Source organism: Cyprinodon tularosa, unplaced genomic scaffold, assembly GCF_016077235.1.
Source record: "Cyprinodon tularosa strain WSP-4 unplaced genomic scaffold, ASM1607723v1 ctg202, whole genome shotgun sequence".
NCBI classification, from domain to species: domain Eukaryota; kingdom Metazoa; phylum Chordata; class Actinopteri; order Cyprinodontiformes; family Cyprinodontidae; genus Cyprinodon; species Cyprinodon tularosa.
The window spans coordinates 554,968-582,738 of NW_024038744.1; the positions used below are offsets into that span (position 1 = coordinate 554,968).

Here is a 27,771-nt window from a genome sequence, read left to right on the forward strand (position 1 = left end):
TCAACTTTTATCTCTACAGTTTCAACTACTATTAGTAGGTATACAATCATTTTGACCCCTTTCTGACTCCATACAATATCACCTGTGACTTTAAAGTCTGGATACAGGTGCAACAACCTGAGGAAGTAGAAGAATGCAGGCCATGGCAGTATAACTCTCCTACTTGTGAGACAATATGTAAGATTCTTTTTTCAAAGAATTTTAGCTGAATCAATTTGGATGCCCGTATATGGGTCCACATTCATTTTTTTCTGAGCATCACAGATATGACGGCGCAGAAACCACGTGTTTTACGTAATGGAAAACCAATATTCCAATTTAACCCCTCCTCTCCGTCTTTCCCTAAAAAAAAGGGTAATTCATGCAAAACGTCTCCTTCCGTGCGCACTTCCAGAGATGTCAGCAGCTTGGTGATGAAAAGACTTGAGCAAATGAACCCAGAGAGGGAAGAAACGCACACTCCGGGAATGCACGGACCCACACCAAGAGCCCGAACCCTGGCTTCCACAGAGCTGCTGCGGCGTGGGACCTCATATATGAGCAATCAAAACTGAAGCTGCTGTTACATGAATTCGCATCATATAAAAGGCGAATTGGACTTGATCCCGCCAGCTATGAGGCGTTTCACTGGGGTTCTCGTTGCAGCGGTGTGTGCATAGGATGCATCTTTCCCTGGCTTTTGATGCTGTGCAGATCCACCCTCCTCTCTCCTCAGAGTGATGAACTAATAGGCAATGATTTTCTCCTCGGAAATCCGCCGTGGTTTCATGTCTTCACGTTAGTTGTGTTTGTTTACTGACAACCTGCTTCCTCCCGGTGCGACACATGCAATTTCTAGAGTATTTTTTCTATTGTAGACTAGTTGAGGAGGCATTCTCCACACGGCAGAGAGAAGAAAACCCATCATTATTCTGAAGTCTGAGAGACACTGACTGTTTTGAATGAATGCGCAAAGGACTTGGATCTATAGACCACTTTTTTCTTTTTTTCTATGTTCCAACTGGTAGCCTTGTTCGGGAGAACTGATCCAATTGTGTTATTATGCAACCGCAAGGATCTCATCTATATCTGGGTGTTTAAGCCACTGGATTGCTCTTCGCCCAAATCAATGTGGTTTCTTTGGAACATTTTCAGCAAAGGAACGCATATGCTGCAGTGTCTTTGTGGCAAGAGTCTAAAGAAAAACAAGAATCCAAGTGGTAAGCTCATCACCCTGTTATATACTCTGCTTGTGGGGATGTATGAATGAATCTGAGTTAAATTGAGTTTTTTTTTGTGTGTGTGTGTATTGTGGGTCTGCAATCATATCCATGCAGCCGGTGGATCATGCAGAGGGAGAAAAGAGAGAGTGAGGTGGGGGTACAACTTATTCTGTGATTCTACTACGTATTGGAAAGTCCAGGTTTGGGGACGCAGCGCACAGACGCACATAAAGCAAGCCCCCACCCCTCCAAAGCAACACCACGATGCCCTGATCTCCTAACTTTTTAAATTACGCTTGCTCACTCTTGCTCCTTCTTTCATCCCTTGCTCCATTCTCTCTCTCACACAAACAGACTACATAGGAAACACTCACACATACTGAGGCTACTTGTTTTGTCAAAGCTTCTGCTAACCAGATTATTCCACCATTAGGTTGCAGGCTGCAGCAATACCCCCCACCTCACCCCCCCTAACACACACACACTTTACCCTGCATCCTTTCTTTCTTAAATGAGCTCAGTTCACTGTGTTTGGTGCAGGTAGCGATTTTATGTATAAGGACGCTAATTTGGGGAGCCTCTGTATTTCTAATTCAGTGCTGATAATTTTTGGCTTCAGTCGAATTTGTCTCTCGGGGCCCACAATGTTGCTTATTCCAAGGTCTCAAGGACCTGAGGAGCTACTGTTTATCTCAACAGGCTGTTCAGTACCAGCAGGCAGAAAGCAGCGTCAAAACCACGCAGTGAATGTGGAGATGTTGTGTTGAGGAGCAGTACAGTAGGCTACCTTAAGACTGCAACTGCAGTACAGTAGATCAACAGCATTATCACGCAGTTGTAGGACTGTGCCCTGATGACACTGCAGGTGTGTTAAACCCATGACTGCATTCTTAAAACATGTCTTATAGAATGTAATATCTACATCCCATCAAAAAACTGTGAGCTCTGCATCAAATGCAGTTATATTAAAATGCAGGTCTGTTGTTTTTTTTTTTTGTTTGTGTTTTCTTTAATGGCAAAGGCACATTCTTAATGCTTCATTTAAATTTGTCGTATACCAACGAAAGAAGTGCATTTTTGTAGAGTGGAAGGATGGGGATTATGTTTTCAAAAAGTGTTCCAATCTGTGGTCACCACACAGAGCAGTTTTACAACCATTGTCTGAAAGTGAAAAGAATGTCACAACTTAAAACCTAGTGAGTTATGGATTTCCAGCTAAACTTCCAGGCTGTGTAAAAAGAGCATTATTCAGAAAATCTTTTAAGCGACTCATGGTCAAGCTGGTAGCAGAGATCCAAAGCTCAGCTGTTGACTAGAAAACTATTAGTTATGCACTTCACAAATTGAGATATTGTGGTGGTGTGCCAAGAAAAAGGTACTGTTGGGGTAAAAAAGCCACAGGAGATCTTATTGAGGTCCGATTACCCCCACCCACCTCATCCCCGCCACCCACACACACACACACACACACACACACACACACACACACACACACACACACACACACACACACACACACACACACACACACACACACACACACACACACACACACACACACCAGCTGAGTTGGGGAATTGGCAAACATGTCCAAAAGTAGAATGCTTTGGCCTAGATGCATAGTGCTATGTGTAATGGGAAGTTAATATATCATCCTAAACCAGGATTTCCTCTGTGAAAAACAGTGGTTAAAGCATCAGGCTGTAGAGATAGGCTAATCAAATTTGAGATGATACATAAAAAGGATAGGGAAGTTCTGTAAAGGGATTATAAAACACTTAAAGTCGTAGGGAAGTCATATTTAAATGTCAAATCATTCTGGCTTAAAATCATTCTGGCTTAAACAAGTAAATAAATGTACTCATTATTAGACGATATTGTCTCAAAATGTAGAAAATTTCTGTTTGAAAAAAAAAAATCCTGTCTTAAAATCTGTGGGGTTTTTTTCCATTATCTTATGCATGCCAGTAAGTTATCTGTCAGCTTGTACACCTAAATTCGGCCAATCATATATAGGTCAATCAAATTTTTTCGTTCATAGCATCCTGATTCATTTGTCGCAGCTAATATACACAAAGGTTGAAATAAGAATAATTTACTTTACCACTGAGTTACGTCCCAGTGTTCATGGGGATGGACGTCTGTGACTTCGGCAGGCGTAGAGCTAACAGAACTGGCAACGTTGTGAGGCAAGCTCAAACATGTACGGCTCTAAGCCTTCTACACCAAATGAAGCTTCTGCTGCACAACAAATTAATCCCCGCTTTCCTCCTCTAAATAAATAATGTATGACGAGGGAGACTCATCCACGACCTCCCACACAACTCTTTTCCTCTTGCATGTTTCCGCTGTCCATAGCGTTCCATGGCAGAGTCGTTTCTAAGTCACTGATTTAGTACTACTTGGTCCCAATGTAATTCCCCATTGGGAAACTACTAGCACTAAGTTGCTAACTGGCTAGCAAGATGCAGCCGAGACACCGGCCACAACCAAACTTGCTTGCAAACCTTCCACCACAGCAATCCCGCCCCCTTGATAAACGACCAGTCACATTCACTTTATTTACTCGTGTAAAGTCCAGTGTTGGGCACGTTACTTTGTAAAAGTAATTAGTTATAGTTACTAGTTACTTCTCCCAAAAAGTAACTGAGTTACTAACTGAGTTACTCCACAATAAAAGTAACTAGTTACTAGTAAAAGTAACTATTGCGTTACTTTTGCGTTTCTCGCCCCCGTAACCCTGACCACCCAGCCCCCACCTTCTCGCCGTGTGTTTCTAAAGCCAGCTGAATAGAGCGGACGATAAAGACAAGAACCTGCAGAGAGTTTTGCATTTATTGCAACTCAACGTAAATGACATCAGGAGGGAACGCAATGTGAAGTTTTTTTAACAGGGCATTCAGATCTGGTGAGTATATGAAATTAATAACTGGGGATGTCTAATTCTGAAATCCTGTGTGTTTGGGTTGTTATAGATACTGCAACATCTATCTATCCATCTATCTATCTAGATCTATATTCTGTGTGTGACATAAAATATGGATCTCCATCCCTGCCACAAAGGCCATCAAATAATGTTTAAAATAAAAAACACAGTAGGTTGAAAAGGCAGAGTATCCATCCATCCATCCATCCATCCATCCATCCATCCATCCATCCATCCATCCATCCATCCATCCATCCATCCATCCATCCATCCATCCATCCATCCATCCATCCATCCATCCATCCATCCAGATTTCTCCCTTTCTCCATATAGGCTATCATTTGATCGTTCACACTCTCCATATTTCTCCTGTGGCGCGAGCACAGGGCGACTGTTGCGCGCCTTTAGCGAGCATGCGCGTTTCCTGTCGCTTGCGCGGTGAATCATGCCGCCTGCGCTGTGCGGAGATGCAGGGGAAACCGTATGTGATGGGGAAACGCAGCTCGACGTAACACTTGTATTTCCATCTGGAAAACGCTGTTTTGCTGCTGGAGTCATCCTCACTCTCCATCTCTCTGTTTGTGCTGTACGTTAACACCCACCAGCAGAAACACCCACCTACCCAACTGACAGACGGAATCTCACTATACATCAGCCCATCTCATCCTCCCCTCTCTCATGACAAGGCGCGCATGAGTCCTATCATGAAAAAAGGTTCATTGTGCGACCTGAGTAACGCGCAGTAACGGGGTGTCTGCAATGGTAACTGCGTTATAGTTACAGTCAAAGTAATTAGTTAGATTACTCGGTACTAAAACAACTTTCAACGCCGTTAGTCCCATCACTGGTAAAGTTGGCACCACTCAAGAGAATTCAAAATGCAACGGTGTTAACAGCCATTTCGCTACGACTTTAAAGAGGCATTACAGAGTTTTATAATGATACTGCCACCTGTGGCCAAAACACAGAACTGCAGCCCTTTTCTGCTCATACCCTAACCCTTACAGTAGAATAACCCCGAAATCCCACATCCTTTGTGACTAGGGTTGTCAAAAGTATCGATTCTCAACAAAGTATCGATACTGAAATGTTATATCCGGATACAATACTAGTTGCTAAAAGTATCGATACAGTGCCACCACCAGTGGCACCTAAGCAGTCATTCATCTAAAGTGCAGAATAGTGAAAAATGCACTTTCAGATCACTGTGTGATTAAATAATTCTGTGCTCTTTTCAGTTTCAGAATTTTTTTTTGTAAGAGGTGCAGCTGCTGAGAGTTATTTTTGTTTCTTAACCGGTTTGGCTAGTGTCATTGTTATGTGTGCAAAGCATAGCCAAGGAAGGAACACTTAATTTTAATTCTATAAGTTTTTTATCAAGCTTGCTTAATATTGTGCACAGCATACAACCTTTATTGTATTTATTTATTGTATTTTATTTATTAATGAAAATATTTCTGTAGAATTTTGGAGTCTTTGTTTTTATCTTTGTGGTATCGAAAATGGTATCGAGTATCGAATATTTTCCTTAGTATCGGTATCGAGTTGAAAAGTTTAGCATCGCGACAACCCTATTTGTGACTGCCCCGCTGCATTATACCCCGCTCCACTCCAGACTGCCTGCGCAAAGCAAAGTCTACAGCCTCTGCGGTTCCTCCCGTCCTGCTTCGCTCTGACTTCCCTGGAGCTCAAGGAGAGCATGCGGGATACTATGACTGTTAAATTCATAGGAGCAAAACATTCTGAAATGAATGCAATTCCCTTTTACATTACCCTTTTGAAACCATGCCGAGATTGGTCCGAGCTTGGTAACCGAGATAACTGTTGCGTGTAAATGGCACGAAAAACTGAACCGGACCATGCCAGACACAACCAAACCACGCTGAACTGGTACTAGTTCATGAGTAGTGCTCAGATAACAAAGAGACCATGAGCAGACCATGTCATCTCCTTACAGTCAGTCTCCGTAATCATGAAATTTAAGAGATTCATAAAAATACAAGCTTCCCTACTGTGTCACACGATTTCCCTACTGCGCCACACTGCTTAGCAGTGCGATAAGCTTCAACGTCCGTTTCCTGCGTCTGTAAGCCTGATTAGACAATCATTTGTTGTATCCATTCCCAAAAGCCGACTCTCTGTCAAGTAAATTCACCAAAGGCTGCCTTTTTTCGCCTGACTCTCCGCAAACAATGAAATATCAAAATTATACCAAAACATAACTTCCTGAATATTATGGGCACCGTCATGTTGATTTGCTTGTTTACCTCTAGAGAGTAGTAGTACCATAGATTGTCACTTGGAGGTGAGGAACAGTGCTAGCATGGTGTGTAGGTGGTCATAATGAACAGAGCTCGGCACTGTTGACTGATCCAAGCTCCACATGGATTGGTTTTGAGAGGGTAGTGTAAATGGGGCTATAATTAAAATTCACCATCAGAATGAATCACATATGTTTCTGCCCAAATATTTCTTATCATTGTGGGTCTTTGCAATGAGATTAATTAGGATCATACAAAATATGTTTGTTCTTTATTTCCAAATTCAGCATCTATTCATTCATGTCAGCGATAAGAAGTTTCTTTTGAAGTTGTCAGATGAGCTCTTGGAAGCTGTTTTGACTGGATTTAATGAAACTTTAAGCCTCTGGGTATAAATTAAATATTTTGGTCGAAATGAGAAATTTGCTTCCTAGTATGTTGAAGTACCAATAGTTTGCACCCAATAATTTAGATTTGTGTATGCACAAATGGCAAAACGTTTGTACAAAACAAAATTTTGTGGCATACAGCTGTATACAGTAATGATATTGCGATTTGCATAAATAAACATTACCAATATAAAGTGCAGCAGTGATCATAATAAAAAAAAAAAATTTGGAGAAAAAAGAAACCAGTATAAACAATGGTGCAAAAGGGTATTAATATGAAAGAAGTTCAGTGCAGTGCAAAAATAAATACGGTGAAAAATGCAGTAAAGACATTGAGTTGTGTCCTTTTTATAAGGATTATAAAAGTTCAGCAACATTGGTAGTACAGAATAATGTGATGCTGAGTCCAGTTTAGATTTCAGTTCAACACTCTGACGGCAGTGGGGAACAGGATGTTGCAGAACCTGCTGGACCTTCAGTGGATCTTGCAAAGCCTCTTCCCAGAGGGCAGCAGGAATAATAGCAGGCAGCAGTCCTCGGTTTGCTTATCAAACCTGCTTATCAAACTCAAGTCTGCTTATCAAAACAGTTGTTTGATGAGCAAGTGGCGGTTGTGAAAGGGTCAAATAAAATGGCTATTATAAAGATATCTTTTACCCTCACACATTAACATCCTTAGTATATTCTTAGTGTATAAAATCCCAGGAAGACATATTAAAGACAGGAGCTGTTACATGTCGAAATGTAAAAAGTTTCTTGCTCTATCAATACTTTTGTGCACTGTTTAAGGGGGCTGCTTTATCCGTTAATTATCAAAACAACTTAGTCAAATACCTATTGATAGATGTTTTATTTTATATTCAAATTTTATGGAAAGTTTAGATTAGCTTTAAAGTAAGAACAGGGAATGGCAACAAGGAGAGCTCCACTAGAAAACCATGTTGGTTTATTAATAAACAACATTTAAGCAGGTAACAAATGTTTTAGCATTTTATCGTGTGTGGAAAAAACTTACATAAAGCAAGAGAAAACACTCTGAACTTATTTTCCTACTTTCCATAGACTATGTAGCCTTTGTAGACATGCTGATTTCCCTGGTTTGTATGATTATAACAACCAGTACAGGGTCCGAAATTAACTTTTTGACTAATTGGCAAAGTGGACCAGAATATAAAATTATCTACCAGTGAAGCATAGTTTTACCGGCCAGAAAAAAGCCAAAATAATTTGCTCTCAGATATTTTTTAGGAACATATTATTTCACTAAGGAATTATATTGAGTGCAAACAAAGTTACAGTAAGTGTTGTGTAGTTTTATTAAATAAAGTTGTAATTTTGAATTTTCTTAAATTTCATTCTAAAAAGTGCAAATACAAAATAATTCCATTTGATAAAGTGGCCATAAATAAAACTATAAAAAAAAACAATTCTCGAATTGAGAAAGCTTCCTGGAGGGGAAGCGAAACGTCTTCAAACCTTGGAAACCAAGTCCAGTGGATTGTTTTTTTAAATTTTACGGAATGACTATGACCTGGATGACTGAGAATCCAAATCTGTCTTCTTACAGAGGATATAGGGATAAATAAAAACTAAAAACAAAACAAAGCTGAGATTGCTGCTTACTAATGGCTAGACATGCTTTTAAGCAATTAGTGTATTTTTTCTCTAGAGATCTAATGGTTGCCCATTCCATGCCGCCCTGGTTGGAGAGCCATATCTGTTATAATAAATACTACCACTGGCTCCTGACCATGAAAAGGCCTTGGATGGGGACTGACTGTGTTGCTATTTGGAAAAGCTGCACTAGGATGTTACCTGCTTTACTTTGCTCAATGCAAAACAGGACATCAGTTAAAGCAAACTATATACTCTCAGTAGAATGAAATATGAACATGTGACTTTCAAAGTAAGTGGAACCACATTTTCTCCACAAAGAATTTCGTAGAACCTTAAACCGACAATGTGGGGAAAAAAAGCCATTTGTTTTTACTGTTGTAGTCAAGACTATACCAGCCAAAACCAAGGAGCACGGAGGTTGACAACAAGACAAGAAAATCATATAGAGTATTGGTCTTGTCTTGGTTGTGGCCAGAGATGGCAAAAGTACTCACTTTCCGTATTTGAGTAAAAGTACAGATACTTGTGTTAAAAAATACTCTGGTAAAATTAAACTTCTTTACTCAAGTAAAAGTAACAAAGTACAGGCTTGTAAATTTACTTAAAGTATAAAAGTAAAAGTAGAAACCACTTTTTTCATGCCGTTGCCTACATTTTAAATGGATGTCTGCCAATAGGACTAGATCTCCGTTGTGTTCATTTTCAATCATCTCGTCGTCCATACTACTATGCTAACGCTACCGCCACCAAGCTGCAATGATTTGCAGCTAATGAATACCGCAGAATCTGTCGATTCATCTTGTAGTGGTGCGTCAAATGCAACGTAGATTCCCATCCAATAAGATTGAATTTGGTATTGATGACGTGAAAAATAATAACGGTAACTCCATTGAAATGATTCAAAACTAAAGTAACGAGCCAATTTTTTAAAATGTAAGGAGTAGAAAGTACAGATATTTGTGTAGAAATGTAAGGAGTAGAAGTAAAAAGTCGCCATAAAAATAAGTAGTAAAGTAAAGTAAAAATATCAGAAAAATCTACTTGAGTACAGTAACGAAGTATTTGTACTTCGTTACTTCCCATCTCTGGTCGTGGCATCTAAATGTCTTAGATTTTTCTTGGTCTCAACCGGTCTCAACGTGCGGCGTGGTCATCTATATACATTTATGTCATCGCAAAATGTTTTAGGCTGTTCTTCAAGTTGTTAAAGGCACCAAAGGCTCCTAAAAGAATGTCTGTGTTGTCTTTCTATCCAGTATCTAGTGAGGACCATGTGTTGATGTTTTGAACCATTTTCAGTTATTTTCAACCATTTCCTCACCCGAACCGGGTATTTGAAAAATATTCCCCACTCTCATGCCTAAACAGAAGCACACAGAGGCACACACACACCTTTGTTTCCATGAGATATGGGGACATTACATTGATTTACATTTATTTTAAATGGCCTAACTAAGACCCTACCCCATTACCAATATATACCAACCCTCCCCTATAATGAATTTGTATCTTAAGGGCAGATTATACATCTGCAACCGCAAATGTCACTTGGATCTGGTTGTGAACCAGTTTTCCTGGTATGCTTCTGCACCGCTGGTCTGGAATTTCTAGGGACGCACAGCAGTTTCCCACCAAAGCACAAGGGGGAGCCTATTCGAGAACTCGGGAGAACGTCGGCGGATGGTTACTAGAACTTCGGCGGTGCCGGCGGGAGTGTTTATCTTCCAAAACAACAGTGGCACGTCTGCAAGATATCACGGCCACTAAAATGGATCTAGAGTTGCTAGGCATCAAAGAGGAACAGGTTCTGTTAATGGAGTTGGCAAAAAGAAAAAGGGGGGCGAGTAGAACTCTGATGAGAACAGGATTCAAAGAAGAATGGAACCAATCATTTTCATTCATTATTAATGCGGAAGGATATCCTGCATTTTTGCTTTGAACTGTGAGGTCAAAAAATAAAAAAAGTAATTTGGAATGGCATTTCCAGGGAAGACATTCTAAATATGCTGCTAACCATCAAGATGGGAGTGAGAGAAAAATTTTGATTGTGGAAATTCTGGATAAATTAGAGGAGCGAAAGAAAGATTTAAGAAGTGGATTGCATCTCCAAACTCCACTACTGCTGCTAGTTTTGTTGCAAGCATGGAAACCGTTAACAGATTGAACAGGTGTGAATTTTCTTCAATTTTCCCCCCCCCCAATCCTCAAAATAAAAATAACACCAAGGAACGCCGGTGACAGAGGATGCAGGATTTCGGGGTTGGAGAGAACTACTCTGATGGATGTCAGTTCCTGCTTGGTTCCTCATCACTCAATCAACTCCTCACAACAGAAACACATCGCCCATGGAAAGATTTTCCTTTATCGAGTTTCTATCATTTCATCAATGCAACAAAACCTAAAAGTGAAGGGCTTTGAAGTGTTCTACAGTGAATTTCATGCAGTAAGAGCGTTCACTGCTCCTCACTTACCTCATGCTACTGTGTGACATTTGCTGCTGGATAAACATTTAACCATGAATGTATTTATTATATATTTAAGCCCATGTATACAAGACATTTACATTTTTCCGGCTCCAGACGGATTTGTTTTTGTTTTATCCAATATGACTTTTTGAGCAGTTCTAGGTTCTGCAGTTCTTTAGTTCTAGCAGTTCTGCTCTAGGTGCTCCATATATTACAGGTTCATACCAAACCTCAACCTCAATTCACATCTTAGTCCTTAACATGACCGCTGACCCAAAACAGCATTTTCGCGTGTTTGGTCCAGGCAAGGAGCAGTTGGTTTCCAGAAAATAGGCCCCATTATGTTTTCAAAAAAAGAACACATACAAACACAGACCTGTTTAGATGGCGGTTGGAACAGACCATTTCCATATGTTTATGAACAAAGAAAAAAAGACTAACTTAAACAACAAAGTCCTCAAGAAACAGGAAAAAAATAACTTTTAGCTTAGCACAAAGTTTAGGGCAGAACAATGGCATTTTTTCCTTCGTAGAAATCAGGAAACTGAGTTTTGGTTTTTGTTTTGCCAGTACACAGAGGACTTGATGCTTAAGGAAACAAGTGGGCTTTGTGGGCTGTTTTGGTTCTTTAATAAAATGACACAATGTATGTTAGCTACAAAACTGTACATTTGCCATCTATGCTGCTGTAACTTTTTTAATATATATTCACTAAGCTTCAGAATTACTGACCTATTGCTATAATACAGTAATCTCATGGTTTACCAGTTTCATTTTTCTTGTCTTGTTCTTAGACATGATAGTCTAAATCAACTGTCTTTGTTCGCTGTAGCGTAACAGAGAGCATTGCTTTGAGTACTTCATTAAGTAGTTTAAGAAAAAAAAACTGCTGAAGGAAAAATTAGATAAATTACAGTTTCCCCCTTTCAGCTTTTATAACAGTGACAACTGTAACAATGTTAGTACAGATATCATTGTGAACAGAGATTTATTAAGAGGTTTTAGTGCAAATGTCAGAAGAAAAAGTTGAATTTAAAGCTGTGTTAGATTATGAGACTGATCTTTTACGGCTACTGATTGACCCAGCTCAGGTTGGGAAAAGGAAAATCATAGATGTTAAACAGTTTCTTCAAAGAGCTGCCTTAGTCTGAACTTGTGAAATCAGTGGGTGGCTCAGTGACAGAAAAGTGACAGTACAGGCCACAAAAGACTTAGGACGTCTGATAGTGGGTCACAAGATTCCAAATTAAACTCAATTCAGTGTTGTGTGTGAGATCGAAGACATCAAACCAGTTATTTCCTGTGACCAAATCACTGTAAATGTGGCACTGGTCATAATGAGATGACATTCAGGATAAACTTCTTTAGCAGAAATACCTCAGTTTCAGACTATTTTTTTAACTGGAAGTAAACAAAATATGTATACAGCCATACAGTAAAGGCAAAGGAGTCTATAAGACTTCCCAGGTGAAGATGTCTTTTGGAAATATCAGTCTTTAAGTAGGTATAAAAAAATATTTGTGTAAGCCCGGATTTCTGTTTTAAAAATGTGGCTTTAACGGTCAGATATAATATTCCTGTCTTCCAATAAATAAAATTTATGTTTTAGCGTTAAATTGAAAATCATAAGTGACAAAATCATAAGTTGAGTCATTCATTCATGTAATGACATTAACTTGGAAAATTATTGAATGAAACATCTTTCCCATACATTCACTGCAAAAACTGAAATCTAAGTAAGTATGTATATATATATTTTTTAAATAATTTTGTTGTCCCTTGATTTGAGCAGGTAAGTACTATATTCCAATGGATTAATGCTTTAAATCTAAAATAAGAAAAAGCAACTCCATTTCCTTAGGACAAGAATACTCATTCCGAATCAGAATACGACATACTGTAATAATGCCAGAGGGCAGATAATCTTATTTATCTACTCGAATGAAGGGCAGTTACACTCATTTCAAGAATAAATTTTTTCACTTATTTTTAGATCAGCTTTGCAGTGTTATAATGCGTCTGAAAAATCCACACCCCCCAAAAAAGTTTAGTCTCTCTTCTTCAAGAAATATCGTCAGTCACTTAAAAGGGAAAATGTATCAACTAAAAAAGAACTCATCCCGAAGACTTATTAAATTTTTATTTTACTTTTTAATAATTTATTGATATGCAGTTTGTATTTTTGGATATAAAACAACTTTTTTGGGAGTATTACTGCATGATATAAGGGAAACAAACAATAGTTGCAAAAAGGATATGATTAACCCACTTACCCCTTGGTCTTTTCTTTTTTCTATTTAAGCTACTACAATGTATATCAGTCTTTGCAAGCTTTAGCATTTGAGCTAGTTTGGCTGTTTTCACACCAAACCATTGCAAATCTTTCATCCGTGCTAGGGCCACCATACGAAAAGTGGTAAGAGATGATGATGTGGCTTACGAGCAGCACATTTGAGTAGAAGAAGAATAACTAAAAAAGAGCTTGATCCTGAATCTACGATGGTTGCAAATATCAGTGGGGCTAGATCTAGTAGTAAAGAGGTGCCGGCTCACATACACATTTGACGACCAAAATGGCAACAGAAACCCCATAAGATGGAGTTTTTATATTTTTCTTTTTATGTTTTCACAACCTCACAACACACAACAACACTGCCTCTGAAAATATCTGTCACAAAAGACAGACTTTGTTTGTCCTGGTCTAAAACGTTCTGTGAACACAAACTGTCAACTGAAGGTGTGAAATTTCTCACTTTTAACTAGTTCTCTTTATTAATCCCCTGACTGGACAAGTAGTGTGACTTCAGTGTGTGTCCTAAAAGTATTTGTGGGCATATAGGCCTGTCAAACAGAGTATATTTACATTTAAATATAGCTAGAGTATATAGACAGTGTATGTGTGTGTGTGTATATATATATATATATATATATATATATATATATATATAGATATATGTATATATATATACTGCAGGCATGGTTTTTGATAGATAAAATTAATCTAATGTTTTATTAAAGCAACGGCACTTAAGAATTCTAATGTTAGAAATGCATATTGTGATGGTTATTCTGTTTCGATTTCATAACTGCTCTACCTTTAATGTCACTCTTTTTGACAGTTGCAATCATGGCATTGAAAAAAGAATGGCATTAAACAAAAAAAGAGCCTAACCCGCGCTTGACCCAAGAGATGGTTTCAGTTTTGTGGAAGACCTCCTGCCTTGTTCGTAGCAAAGAGAACTTGGCCATCAGTCATTAACTACTATATACCTGTTGCCCTGACATCCCACAACAGGAAAGTCCTAGAAAGAGTCTAGTCTCTAATTATGTAGTCAGCGGCACCAGAGCATCAAAGGGCATGGTACTTTCACTGTTCTTTTTTTACTCTATACACTTCGGATATCCAGTATCTGGTCAGGTGCAGAAATGCTCAGATGACTCTGTTGTCCTGGGATGTATCAGAGATGGTCTGAAGCCGAGTACAGGGAGCTGGTGGGCTGCTTTGTGACATTTTGTGGAAACATTTATTTCATCCTGAATGTGAATAAAACACAGGAGATGACTGCAGAAGAACAAACCATGAATGTATTGATGACTTTACTTGCCCTGTAGTATATAATGCAAATGTAATATCTACTGTAAACTCGCTTTAAGGCTTACTTTTAAAATTGTTTAACAGATGCAAAAGGAAAAGGGGCCAAAATTATTACTAAACACCTATGGGCAAATTATTCTGGGCTCAAATGATTCTTACCAATTGAAGTTCATAAAACTGACAAATGAGACAAATGTGTTGCCTTTGCTCAACATAGGACAAGTTTTTTTCAATTTCCATGCACAAATGGCGAATTTCAGTGCTCTGTGTCAAATAATAACTCCCTGACCAAAAAGTCAAGAATATATATATATTTTTTTCAAAATAAAAGTCTTTAGCAAATTATAGGTGTCAAGCTCAATGAAAATTTCCTATTCGAACAGTTAGATAAAAAGGGGGGTTTTATAGTTTCTCAGTCATCTCAGAATATGTTTTACTCAAATTATTTAGTATTTGTTTTTTTCTTACTCGTACCTTTTTTTGTAAAGAAAGCACCAATTGCTTTAGAAATGGTTTGGCGTGTACATGATTTGCCAGACACCCATTCATTTTTAAGCTTTGACTCGTTTATAATCCAGACCAAACCTCGAGCTGAAAGCAGCTTGATACTGTTTCCCAAGACAAACCACATTTTGACAAAACATAATGTGGTATTTGAAAGGTGCAAAGTTCTAATATCCTTTCATCTTTGTTTGGAAAAACAGGCAGTTCAGTTTACTCTGTTTAATTAAGGATTGAACTGGATAGTAAGCAAATTAAAAACATGATGTATTTATTCACTATTTTTGTTTAAAAAATGGAGTCCAATCTAACTCAGAGCATTATTTTAAGTGTCTTATAAATTAAGTTGGATTGTCTTGAAGATAGGGTTGTCACAATACTAAACTTTTTAACTCGATACCGATACTAAGGAAAATATTCAATACTCAATACCATTTTCGATACCACAAGGATAAAAACAAAGACTCCAAAATTCTACAGAAATATTTTCATTAATAAATTAAATACAATAAATAAATAAATACAATAAAGGTTGTATGCTGTGCACAATATTAAGCAAGCTTGATAAAAAAAACTTATAAAATTAAAATCAAGTGTTCCTTCCTTGGCTATGCTTTGCACACATAACAATGACACTAGCCAAACCGGTTAAGAAACAAAAATAATTCTCAGCAGCTGCACCTCTTACAAAAAAAAAGTCTGAAACTGAAAAGTGCACAGAATTTTTCAATCACACAGTGTTCTGAAAGTGCATTTTCCTCTATTCTGCACTTTAGATGAATGACTGTTTAGCTGCCACTGTTGGTAGCACTGTATCGATACTTTTAAAAACGAGTATTGTATCCGGATACAACGTTTTAGTATCAATACTTTTTTGAGTATCAATGCTTTTGACAACCCTACTTGAAGAACACAAAGCATCAATTCACTCTTTTTGACAGTGGCAGTCATGGTATAACCTAGATTTAAACATATGTTAGCATTTTTATGCATTTGCATTAGGGTTAAAAACTTGAAGTTAAAGTGGTTGCAATTTATCTGATAGCGAATAAATAGTAACCACAATATATATATATATATATATATATATCCACGCATGTACTGCTGAAAGAAATATTTCTCATGTTGTTGTACAAATGGAATAGAAAACAGGTGGACAACATACTCATTAAATGAGTGGTTTTGCAGATAGGGACCTTAGACTACCTCTCAGTGCCTACTCTTTCTGGCTGATGTTTTGGTCACTTTAGAATTTTGGTGGTGCTTTCATCCTCATGAGATGGACTCTGCTCAGGTAATGGCTCAGGTAGTTAATTTCATCCACAATGGCACATCAATGCGAGCTGTGGCAAGAAGGTTTACTGTGTCTGTCAGCAAAGGCTCCAGAGGCTGGAGGCGCTACCAGCTGCTACCTCCACCTTTGTGTAAGGAGGAACAGGAGGACCACTGCCCGAACCCTGCAAGATGACCTCCAGGAGGGAACAAATGTACTGTAGATGTGACTGCACAAACGTTTAGAAACCAACTCCATGAGGTTGGTATAAGGGTCTGATGTCCACAGATGGGGGTTGTGCTCACTGCCCAACACTTTGCAGGATGCTTGGCATTTACTAAAGAACAGTAGGATTGGCAAATTTGCCACTGGTGGCCTGTATTCTTCACAGATAAAAGCACATGTTTCCGACGTGACAGAGTCTGGAGACACTGTGGAGAGCAATCTACTGCCTGCAACATCCTTCAACATGACTAGTTTGGCAGTGGGTCAGTAATGGTATGAGGTAGCATTTGTTTGGAGGGCTGCACAGCCTCCATGTGCTCACCAGAGGTAGCATGACTACCTTAAGGTACTGAGATTAAATCCTCAGACTCCTTGTGAGACCATATGCTGGTGCTGTTGGCCCTTGGTTAATGCAGGACAATGTTAGACCTCATGTGGCTGGAGTGTGTCAGCAGGTCCTACAAATTGAATTGTCTCATCATTTTTAAAGCTATGGACTGGCCCGCCTGTTCCCCAGACCTGAATCCGATTGAGCACATTTGGGACATCATGTCTCGATCCATTTACCAATGTCACATTGCACCACAGTCTGTCAAGTAGTTGGCAGATGATTTAGTTCAGGTCTGGGAGGAGATCCCTCAGGAGACCACTCGCCACCTTATCAGGAGGATGCCCAAGCGTTGTAGGGAGGTCATACAGGCACATGTAGGCCACACACAATACTGCGCCGCATTTTGACCTGACCATTATCCACTTTACATTTTTACTTTAATTCAGTGTGTGACTTCAAATCCAGACCTTCATTGGTTAATAAATGTGATTACAAATTAGGATATTTTTTGTGTTTGTGTGAGATCTTGTTGTCAGCACATTCAGTTTTGTAAGGAACAAACTATTCAATGAGAATATTTCATTCAGATTTAAAAAGTTTAAATATATTAAAATACATTTAATTTAAATGACTTATTAGAGCTCCCATTATTCTTGCATTTTCTGATTTTGTCAAAAGTAATTATTTTAATGTTGCCATGACAACATATGTATTTTTTTTCTAAAAAGCAATAAATTACATCTGACAGCTTTATGAGTAGGATGGTAATACTTAAACAACAAAAGCTCTCTTTGCCTCAGTGTTGTGAACAATGCTTTATTATGGTGCACATATTGTGACGCTTTGCCCGCCTTGTCATCTTTATTAATTTACAAGTGAAATATAGTTCTTTTCTTTTCTTTGTTGAAAAATATCTTCACTGCAAAATACTTTATTGCTGGTTTGTCCTTACAGTTCATATTCCAAAACGTTTTCCTACATGCTTAATGATTTTATTTTCATGATGCTACCTTTATTTGAACACTTAAGTCTAAGTTTTGTGTAAATAAAGAGACACAGTGTAATTAAGAGTTAGGCATGGTAAAAGCAAGAGCCTCTACAATTACAAAAGCAGCAGGACTGGCTAAAAATATCCTCTAACCGACACTGTGTTTTGTTAGCTTTTATGCAGAAACATTGCTGGAAGTTTGGAAACGGTTGATCTGTAGAAGTCATTCAGTTATGACTCATTAAACCTGACATTATCGGCTAAAAAATACAAGGTCTCAAGGTAATTGTGTTACTTATTATAAAAGAAATGTGTTTTTGGTCTGATGATAATTAGGAAATGTTTGACTTTTCATAATAGAGAAAAACCTCAGGGATTCCATTCATGCTTTAGAGTAATTTGAAGAGAGAGAAGTTGTGCTGCGTCGCATAGGTCAACAAGAATGCCTGTTTCATTCTCATCTTCCAGGGAGTAGTAATGGCTGTGGCACGATCACTTTTCACAGTGAATTAATTACAACTGTCTGTGCTGTTCCAGCATAATACACCCTGCTGGGATTTTAAGCATCAAGAGCTTGGCTGCCATTCTACCCCTCTGTGTGAGGCAATCAAGTTTACATACAAATCAGAGAAGGAAAGGGAAAATATATGTACAATACTATATATTTGAGTTTATATACTGTATGTACTGAAAATGGCCAACCTAAAGGAGCTTATTTTAACTGAAGTTCTTCTGTGAAAAATTATATTTTGATTTAAGGAGAGCATTTTTTAGATACTCTGTTTTCCATACTCCTGTCTGATCTGAATTGAATATTGGGCGGTAGAAATGCCTGGGAGATCCTAAGGAAGTAGTGGACATTATGAAAATAAAAATGAAAAAATGAAAGTGAATCTTTAATTGACAGAGCCTTCAGAAGTGGACATATTTTTGTCACATAAATAGACCACTCATGCAGATTACGGCGTGATATATTTAGTGTTTATTTTGATCCTTTTTGCTGATTGCCATAGAAACTTCAAAACTCTACTTCCTTCAAAGGTATTATATTCCCTAAGAGCACTAGAAAATCTTTTTTATGTCCACTGTCTTACACCAAAAAAAAAAACATTTTCACATACTATACTGTATATAAATGGGCCCATTTGGATGATTTGCTTTATCAGTGCATTAAAGGAAGAACGTTTGCCCCATTAGGCTCCTTTAGTTCCTCTGCATTATTGGATCTGGTGTCTCTCATCCTCCTCTTGACAATACTCTATGGATTCTCTGTAGAGTTTAGGACAAGCTGGTTTGCTGGCCAATTAACTACAGTAATGCTCTGGTCATTAATACAGGTATTGGTTGTTTTGGCAGTGTTAGGAGACATAAATCATGCTGGAAAAATGAAATTGGTAGCCTTTCACAGCTTGTCACCAAGGGGCAGAGATGGCAAAAGTACTCACTTTCCGTACTTGAGTAAAAGTACAGATACTTGTGTTAAAAAATACTCTGGTAAAAGTGGAAGTACTGATTAAACTTATTTACTCAAGTAAAAGTAACAAAGTACAGGCTTGTAAATTTACTTAAAGTATAAAAGTAAAAGTAGAAACCACTTTCTTCATGCCGTTGCCTACATTTTAAATGGATGTCTGCCAATAGGACTAGATCTCCGTTGTGTTCATTTTCAATCATCTCGTCGTCCATGCTACTATGCTAACGCCACCGCCACCAAGCTGCAATGATTTGCCGCCAATGAATACCGCCGAATCTGTCGATTCATCTTGTAGTGGTGCGTCAAATGCAACGTAGATTCCCATCCAATTAGATTGAATTTGGTATTGATGACGTGAAAAATAATAACGGTAACTCCATTGAAATGATTCAAAACTAAAGTAACGAGACAATTTTTAAAATGTAAGGAGTAGAAAGTACAGATATTTGTGTAAAAATGTAAGGAGTAGAAGTAAAAAGTCGCCATAAAAATAAGTAGTAAAGTAAAGTAAAAATATCAGAAAAATCTACTTGAGTACAGTAACGAAGTATTTGTACTTCGTTACTTCCCATCTCTGCCAAGGGGAACCAGAATAAGCTTTAAGCCATGCTATTAGATGGCTTCTTTGAATTTGGATCGGATGAAATTAAGTTTAGCAACAACAGTAAATAACATTGCTCCCCGGAAATCATCACTGACTGTTGTCGTCTGACCGTCAGAAGGGTGTGGATCTGATCCCAGTTTCCCTTTGCTGCATTAGGGAGTGTCCCGCTACAAGACTTTGAATGATGACATTGTACATGGACTTAAAATGCACTGACTCCGCTTTCCATTTCAACTTGGATAACTTAGGTGCATTTTTAGTATTTTTTTTTTGATAATTTTGGAAGCCGTCATTAAAACAGAGAATGTTTAATTGTTTTGTAAAGTAAATCAACTTTTCAGAGTGCCAAAGCTTTTGGCATCTACTGTGTAGTACAGTATGGGTGGCTATAGTTTTGTTTGGTACATTTAACTACACTTAAAAAAAAAAAAAAAGAGCAAATTTTTGTGGGCAAATTTTTCATACCTAAAAAAATCAAACTCATCCGGGATTTAGGTCGACTACCACCGGTGGACACTTCATACTCCCCCCTTCAGCCAGTGAACCACTGGGCTAGTCTGTATGTCAATTTCGGGGCGTGACAAAAGAAGAGGCCAGAACTAAATAAGGCAACATCCTGGAATTAATGTGAATTCGGTTCTTCGTTTGAATTCACCCATTTTGTGGTGGAAGTCTAGAATTGTGAGATTTGCAGAGAAAGGAGGTGTCGATGGGGTTTGAACTTCTCTGTATGTCCATTTCACCCACTGATCTATCGTTATTCATCTATGACAATGTAAACTCGGTTTTGCATTCTATGACCCCTTTAAAGTGATTATTAAATTACTTGAATTCAATTTAGCTTTAATTTGTCTATGGAAGACTAGCTAATACACTCCTCATTTGTCACTTAACCTCTCAGGGGAGAAATTAATTTGACTGCAGTGTAGAAAAATAAGCTGCACTTTATTTGAGAAAACTCTCTAAAAGTTATTGAATTGTTAAATAAAAAAGAAAAACTATAGAACCTGCTGGGTGAATTAGTGTAAGCAGTGATCAGTAGCTGATTGTTTTGGGATTTGAGTGAAATGGTTTGCTACCTGTGATGTTATAGCTTAGTCAGTGGAACGTGTAGTGGAAAGATAACACTATGATTACTGTGAATAATGCAGATTTAGCTAAACAGATTGTTGAAGTCTTTTTCTTAGGTTGTTTGCATATGTCACAATATAATAATTACCAATAAACTAAAGCCAAGCAAAACAGAATCATTTTCTCAGCTTTCTATGTCTTTGATGGCAGCTTTCGTTCTGCAGTGCATGTGAGTTATGTTTGACACAGAGTGCTGAAATTGGCCATTTGTGGATGAAAACTGACAAGAGCTTGTCATATGTTGGGTAATAACCTCAGCAAAGGCAACAAAGTTGTCTCATTTGTCAGTTTTATGAACTTCTGTGTCCCCAATCATTTTAAATCATTTGCGCCTAGAACCATTTACCCTCAGGTTTTCAGTTTCAGTTTTGACCTTTCTTCCCTTGGTCTCTGTTAAACATCTTTAAATTGAGCCATTAAAGCTCAAATGGGCATGGAACTTTACTGCAAACATTACATTACATTGCATTGCATTTACATGTTATATCGTAGGGCAAGTAAAGTCATCAATATATCAACCAATGCGTTTTTCCTTTTCTCAAGTGTTGAACATTCATGGATTGCTGCGGTTAGTGAAGTTACATAGTATATCTTTTAATAACATGTTTTACTTTAGTTGGGAGATTTGGTCACTGAATAAGATAATTTCTGAAAACTTCACTGTACCTGTTTTTTGTGTGGGTTTTTGTTGTGGCTTCCTCCCACAGCCCAAAAATGTGTTTGTTAGGTTAATTGGTGATTCTGAGTTGGCTTTAAAAGGGGTTTTATATGATTGTTTGTTCCTGTGTTGGCTGTAAGGACTGCAGGAATAATCTTCAGCCCACTCATGACCCTAAAAATGGCACAAATGAGAGGGCAGATACTGGATGAAGAGCTACCTTCCCTTACAACTCAGTTATTAAATGTAGATATTGTTTTTTTAATAAAAGAATTATTAATATATTGCTCTAGGAGGCTACATACAATTAGAACCAATATGTTAAACTAAATCATCTAATCATGCTACGTGTAGTGTACAGGGGGTAACAAGGGGTGATCAGCCTCTTACCACCACCTCCCAATCAGGTATTGTAAGGTCGGGCCGTCGTAAGGTGGTCATGGGCAAATTGCTTAGTGGGCATGCGAAAACCAGGATTCTTTTTCTTCTTTCAGACAAAAACACATCATTTCATTCGCACCCCTGCCATGTTTATGTTCTTTCTGTAAAATTGACAGACCATAGTAGCCATGTTTGCTCAGCCATGTCTTTGTCCAAATAAACTGTCGCCTTTTCTTTTTAGGGCTTTCAGCACAAGAAATAGCACAAATTGCAAAGGCACCGCGTTTCACTCTAGTGAGCTTCATATTCCTCTCCTTCCAGATAGACAAGTCCGAGTTGCGCCATCTCACTGCGGAGCTGAGTACAACATGGTTTTTAGACTTACAGTTTGAGCAGGTAGAACGCAGCAATACATCAGTGTGAGAACATACATCATGAGCTGTGAACTTTTAAACCCTGTGGTTTCGTCATACACTGTGAACTGTAGCTGAGTGCAACACTGAGAAAATCATACAGTTTATGCCTGGCTTTAGTTTAAGGTTCTGGGTTAGGCCATATAAAAAGAATGCAAGTCAATAAAATGTCCCCATATTTAATGAAAACAAACCTCTGTGTGTGTCAGTCTGTTTGTCTGTGTACAGGATAATTTGAAGTTATTGATGGATTTTATGAGATTTTTACCATTTCTAGGGTTAGACACAGCAGAAGCGGCAGCAAAACTTCCTAGTGAAGGAAAGTATCTTTAATTTTGTGAGAAAAAGTTCTTTTGATGTTGGCTTTCTTGGCTGGCACATGTTGGGCGTTCATGTGAAATTTTATTCAGCAAATTAGGGCACCAATACCATTTTAAGAGCCAAAAGTTTATTCAACTTGACAAAGCCATGATGGCAATTATTTTACTTCCAAGTATTATGCAGTTCTTCATATATATACACACACACATCAATTTCACACAGATGGTATCAGTATGGTATCTGTATCCGCTGATACTGCACAGCCAGGTATCAGGGCCAAAAAATGGCATTGGCGCAACACTACTTAAAACCCACCGGGGCTCCCAGTTGTGCAATTGCCCAACGAAGTCAAAAATGTGCACGTTATTCCCTGTTTAAACTTTTGCCAATATATACATGGTTAGAAAGATTAGATTCTCCACAATTAAACCACCAAGTTCATTTAATGGACACATGAGCCCCAAAGCACAGTTAATAAAGATACATCTCGCACAAGTCATTTGTCTTTACAGTTTCTCTGTTATTTGCTTTTTTATGTTGGTATGCAAAATAGGTGAGGGTTATTAGAAAAAAAGGGTGTTAAGCAGTTCAAAGATCAAATTTAATTAGTTATGTTTAATACTTTAAAGTAGTTTTGTCTTTTTCTATCTAAAATGTGATTAAATATGACCTTTGATTTAGAAGAAAAGTTTATATTTCATCTTTGATTTTGTGAATGACAATGTGAAACCTGTGCCATGTGGGTTTGTGGTCTTTAAGGAAAGATTAAGTAACTTAAGCTATTTATAGGTCAAAAGAATAGAATATACAAAGGCACTAGTTATTTTCTTTGACTCCACTGTATGCCACACTGTAAAAAGTAATGTATTTGAAACTCGAATTCTCTTTGAGATAACAGTCCTGTAATCAAAAGTTTCTTAGGGCTGGTGTTAATACAGCAGAACTTTCTCAGATTTTAAGGTAATAGTAATTTTTCTTTTGTACCAAAGAAGGGAAAACTCCCATTTTCTCAACAAAGTGGAGTTGGGTGTTTTCCAGAGGTGTCAAGTAACGAAGTACAAATACTTCGTTACTGTATTTAAGTACATTTTTTAGGTACCTATACTTTACTCCATTACTTATTTTTCTTCATACTTCTGACTTCTACTTATTACATTTTCACACGAGTATCTGTACTTTCTATTCCTTACATTTTTAAAACAACCGTTACTCGTTACTTTTGGCTTCGGTTTAAAGCAGAGGTCACGGATTAGCGGACCGCGGTCCGGTGTTATGCGGAAAAGTGCATCCCTGCAGGAATATGCATCCCCAGTAGCGGGAGCGCGCCTCGCTCTGTACAACCATATACCAACGAGGGAAACTGATTAAACTATGACCAATTTAGCTGCTTGTTGTTTTATTAATGATATAAAAACGTTTAAATATTCCTCTCGTGGGGAAAACATTTGTGGTTATTTAGAAGATTCATTTAAAAAAATATATGGGTGTTATGAACAACATTAAATCCAAAGATTTTGTCCGAGGAACGGCTGATTTATTTGTTGTAGTCTCTTGTTTTTCACACACAACAATAAACAGTGATGCCGCCGTGACAGCACAGTGTTCACAGACCAGTGTGATGCATTTGCGAGCGTCAGATAGCTATGGTGCATTCAGGAGTATGGGACATGTCATATTTTCAAGGAAAGATACATAAACGGAAAAGAACTTAACTAATACAAAAATCTATTTATTCAGAAACAGTGTGGGATTTTTTTTTATAATACTGAATGCTCTATAATTGTTTTTCTGTTTTTTTTATGATGCACATCTGCTAGTTTTTTATTCTAAAAAATCTGTAATATTAGCAGCAAATTATCAAAGTTTTTCAAAAGCCAGTTTAGAAGCTCCAAATGAGGCTTCAGATCAGACAGCAACAATTACCGGTACGCTGTTATTGTTTTACAGGTAGAGTTTGCATTTGCTGACCCTTGACCTTTTACTACTGATGGATGTATAGGAATAGTCATACAAGTGTCAACTCCTCTGAGATAGCACAGGATGCAATTTTTTGGAAATTTGTTGGTTTTTTTTTTTAATTTAAAAATTTTATGTATAACATTATTGCATAAATACCTCATTTTGTTTCAGTGTTAAATTCTGTTTAAAGTAAGAGATCATTAAAAATGTCTCCAGACCTTTACTGGTTGATGATTTTCTTTCTTCTCCAAAGCAGATCATTGGCTCCATCCACATCTAGTGAAAACTAGTGTAATTGATGAGTCATATAACACAAACACTCATTGGTTAGCTAAAGGAAATCATCAGAAGCAAGCAGGTGTTCTTCAAACTGCTAACGTGAATTGTCTATGCCATGCTACAATGTGGGATTCAGAAAAAGATGTTGAAATGTCTGAAAGGTCGGACACAGGCGAGACCGTATCAGGAGAAGGAGACCAACAAGACCTCCCTCATCATTGGCCCTATCTCAGAGAATTTTTAGAAATAGTTGAAAAATTGAGCTTTCAGTTCATATAGCGGCATCTGGCTGATTTTTTAAAGGTTACTTTATACTTTTATACTTTAAGTAGTTTTTGGAGCAAATACTTTTTCACTTTTACTCGAGTAAAGAGGTCAAGTTAATACTTCAACTTTTATCAGAGTGTTTTTAAACTGCAGTATCTATACTTCTACTTAAGTAACAAATGTGTGTACTTTTGACACCACTGGTGTTTTCACAGATTCTGAACTAGTGTCATTACTCTTTTGCCATCACTGTTTCTAAGGTATTTTTTAACCAAACTTTAAAAAAAAGTTACCAATAACGTGTTAGCCATGCCCAAAATGTTTCTGCTGCTTGCTTTGTGATAATTAGAATCTTAACTTCTTTACCTTTTCTTTTAAGTGCGTATGCCTTTTGTCTATCTGTCTCTTATGTGTAGCCAAGACATGTTTTCCACGTTGCTTTGAGAAAGCGTTAAATGCCTTTATGAATCATGATCATACCATAAGGTTCTATTGGAGTTGATCAACAGGAGGAATGTACCACTTTCACTTTAAAGCAGAGGGTAAATTATTGGTGTAATGTTGTATGTAAGTAAATGAGAGCAGAAATGGAAGATCTGTGTATATGAATTAGTTTATATTGAACCTGTTAGAAACTATTTTACTGAGAACCTAAAAATTGCATGCTGTAAATGCGCACGGTCTATTAGCTTAAGATAAAATCTTTTTATAATATTAAATTCCACCATCTGTTGCAATGGATTCTTTACCAGCTATAGATATCAACTCTAACTGTGGCTTAATTTAAATTAATTAGGTACTGTATGTGCTGTTGCTATATTGATTTATTGTAGATACATATTTTTTATGAGAGTTGCACTGCCAGTTTGCTGTGTATCATGAAATAATTATGGTCCAAGGATTAATAAACTTTATAGAAAATGTTCTGATAGTAATCACTACAACACAGGGGTGATTCTAGGATCAGAGGTTTAGGGGTGCTGAGCACCCAGGGAGCTGTCTGGACAAGCAAGATACATTTCACTGTTTCTACATACATTTTCTACATTTTTTAAATTTGCTCAGTGCCTTTTGCTAATAACTATCTCCTTCATTCACCAACACATCATATCTGAAAATTTTGTGTTTTGTCTTCTAGGACGGGCTGTACCAAAACTTACCTGGCCTTTCTTGATCTTACACCTTGCTCCTCTCATTCCTCTTGCACACCCTCTTTTTTTTTTTTTTAGCTTTTTTATTCTCATTACAGTGTAACAAGTACAGAGCAACAAAATGAACTCTCTGCATTTAACCCATCCCTTTAGGGAGCAGTGGGCTGCCATTGTGTGGCAAGGGTTTTGCTCAGGGAGCCAGAATGAGTCCGTGGGAGTGGGCCTTGAACTCAGAACCTCTGGATTCGAAGCACAATGCCCCAAACACTTGGCCACCATTCTCCTTCTTTCGACAGGCAATCCTAATATGGATTGTATTTAGACTTTAGACAGATGTCATTTTGTTTACACAAGTGTAAAACAAAAAGAAATTTCGTTTGGAAACAGCTCATTGGACAATTTCATCTTTTAAAAGTGCAGCCTTGAAAAATAGTAAAAATGACTGTAAATTTACAGTTCTAACAAGTTTTTTTTTCTTTTTTTAACCAGGTAATTATATACAGTTGTGCTTTAAATAAAGAAAATGATAAATTCACAACAGTAATTCTAATAATAAGAAACTAAAAAAAAAAATAATAATAAAAATATTTAAAAATAATGATTTTAAAAAACTGTCTAAGACACATTAGAGCACCTTGCTCATGAACATTTCACCAACAAACCATAACCAGGAGTAGAGACTGAACATATAGGAAATCACCTGATTGCAGTGATTCCCTCCAAGCGTTGCTCAACATTTTAGTTTAGAAGCTCCATCATGCAGGTTTACCTGTTTTTTTTTGTTATTAACATTTCTGTTGAACCACAATTTAAAATTTGTGGCATGATTTTAATTGTATTTTTACTTTTTCACTGGCAGCTAAAAATTTTCCAACTTTAATGGGTGAAGTATTTATAGTTTTTATATATATATATATATTTGTTTATCCAACTACTGTATATTTTACACTTTTCTATATTAGCATGTTTATGTTTTACTTTTTTAATTTAAAAAGCACATAAAATATAAAAAAACAACCCATGTTTTAGGGGTGCTATGATTCAATTTAAAGGTGCTTCAGCACCCACAAAAATGGTCTAAAAACACCTATGCTACAACTCCTGGATTTTTCTATGTCCTAATTCCTCAGCTTATTAGTGGTATGTAAGGGCCTGTAAAGAGTCTATCACATACTGGACTTCAGTCAAATATCTCTCGCCTCTCCCAAAAATTTATTTAAAAAATTTAGCATATTATTTAATTTCCCACATGACACTTCTTCATTCACACTTCTTCTTTACTTCTGCAAACAGAACTGTACCATTATAGAGATTTGCTGCAACCCTTTGTGGGTCATAATAATCAATATGCAACGAATGA

General features: G+C 37.4%; 1 protein-coding gene across 1 annotated transcript in view; it reads left to right on the top strand.

Annotated features, from left to right (window-relative positions):
* Window positions 1–321: 321 nt before the first annotated feature.
* fgf14 (fibroblast growth factor 14) overlaps window positions 322–27,771 on the top strand; it is a 159,898-nt gene continuing 132,448 nt past the window's right edge. Inside the window, exon 1 of the mRNA XM_038284811.1 lies at window positions 322–1,199. Coding sequence (XP_038140739.1) covers window positions 992–1,199 — 208 coding nt within the window. The 5' untranslated portion in view covers window positions 322–991. The remainder of the gene's footprint in view (window positions 1,200–27,771) is intronic.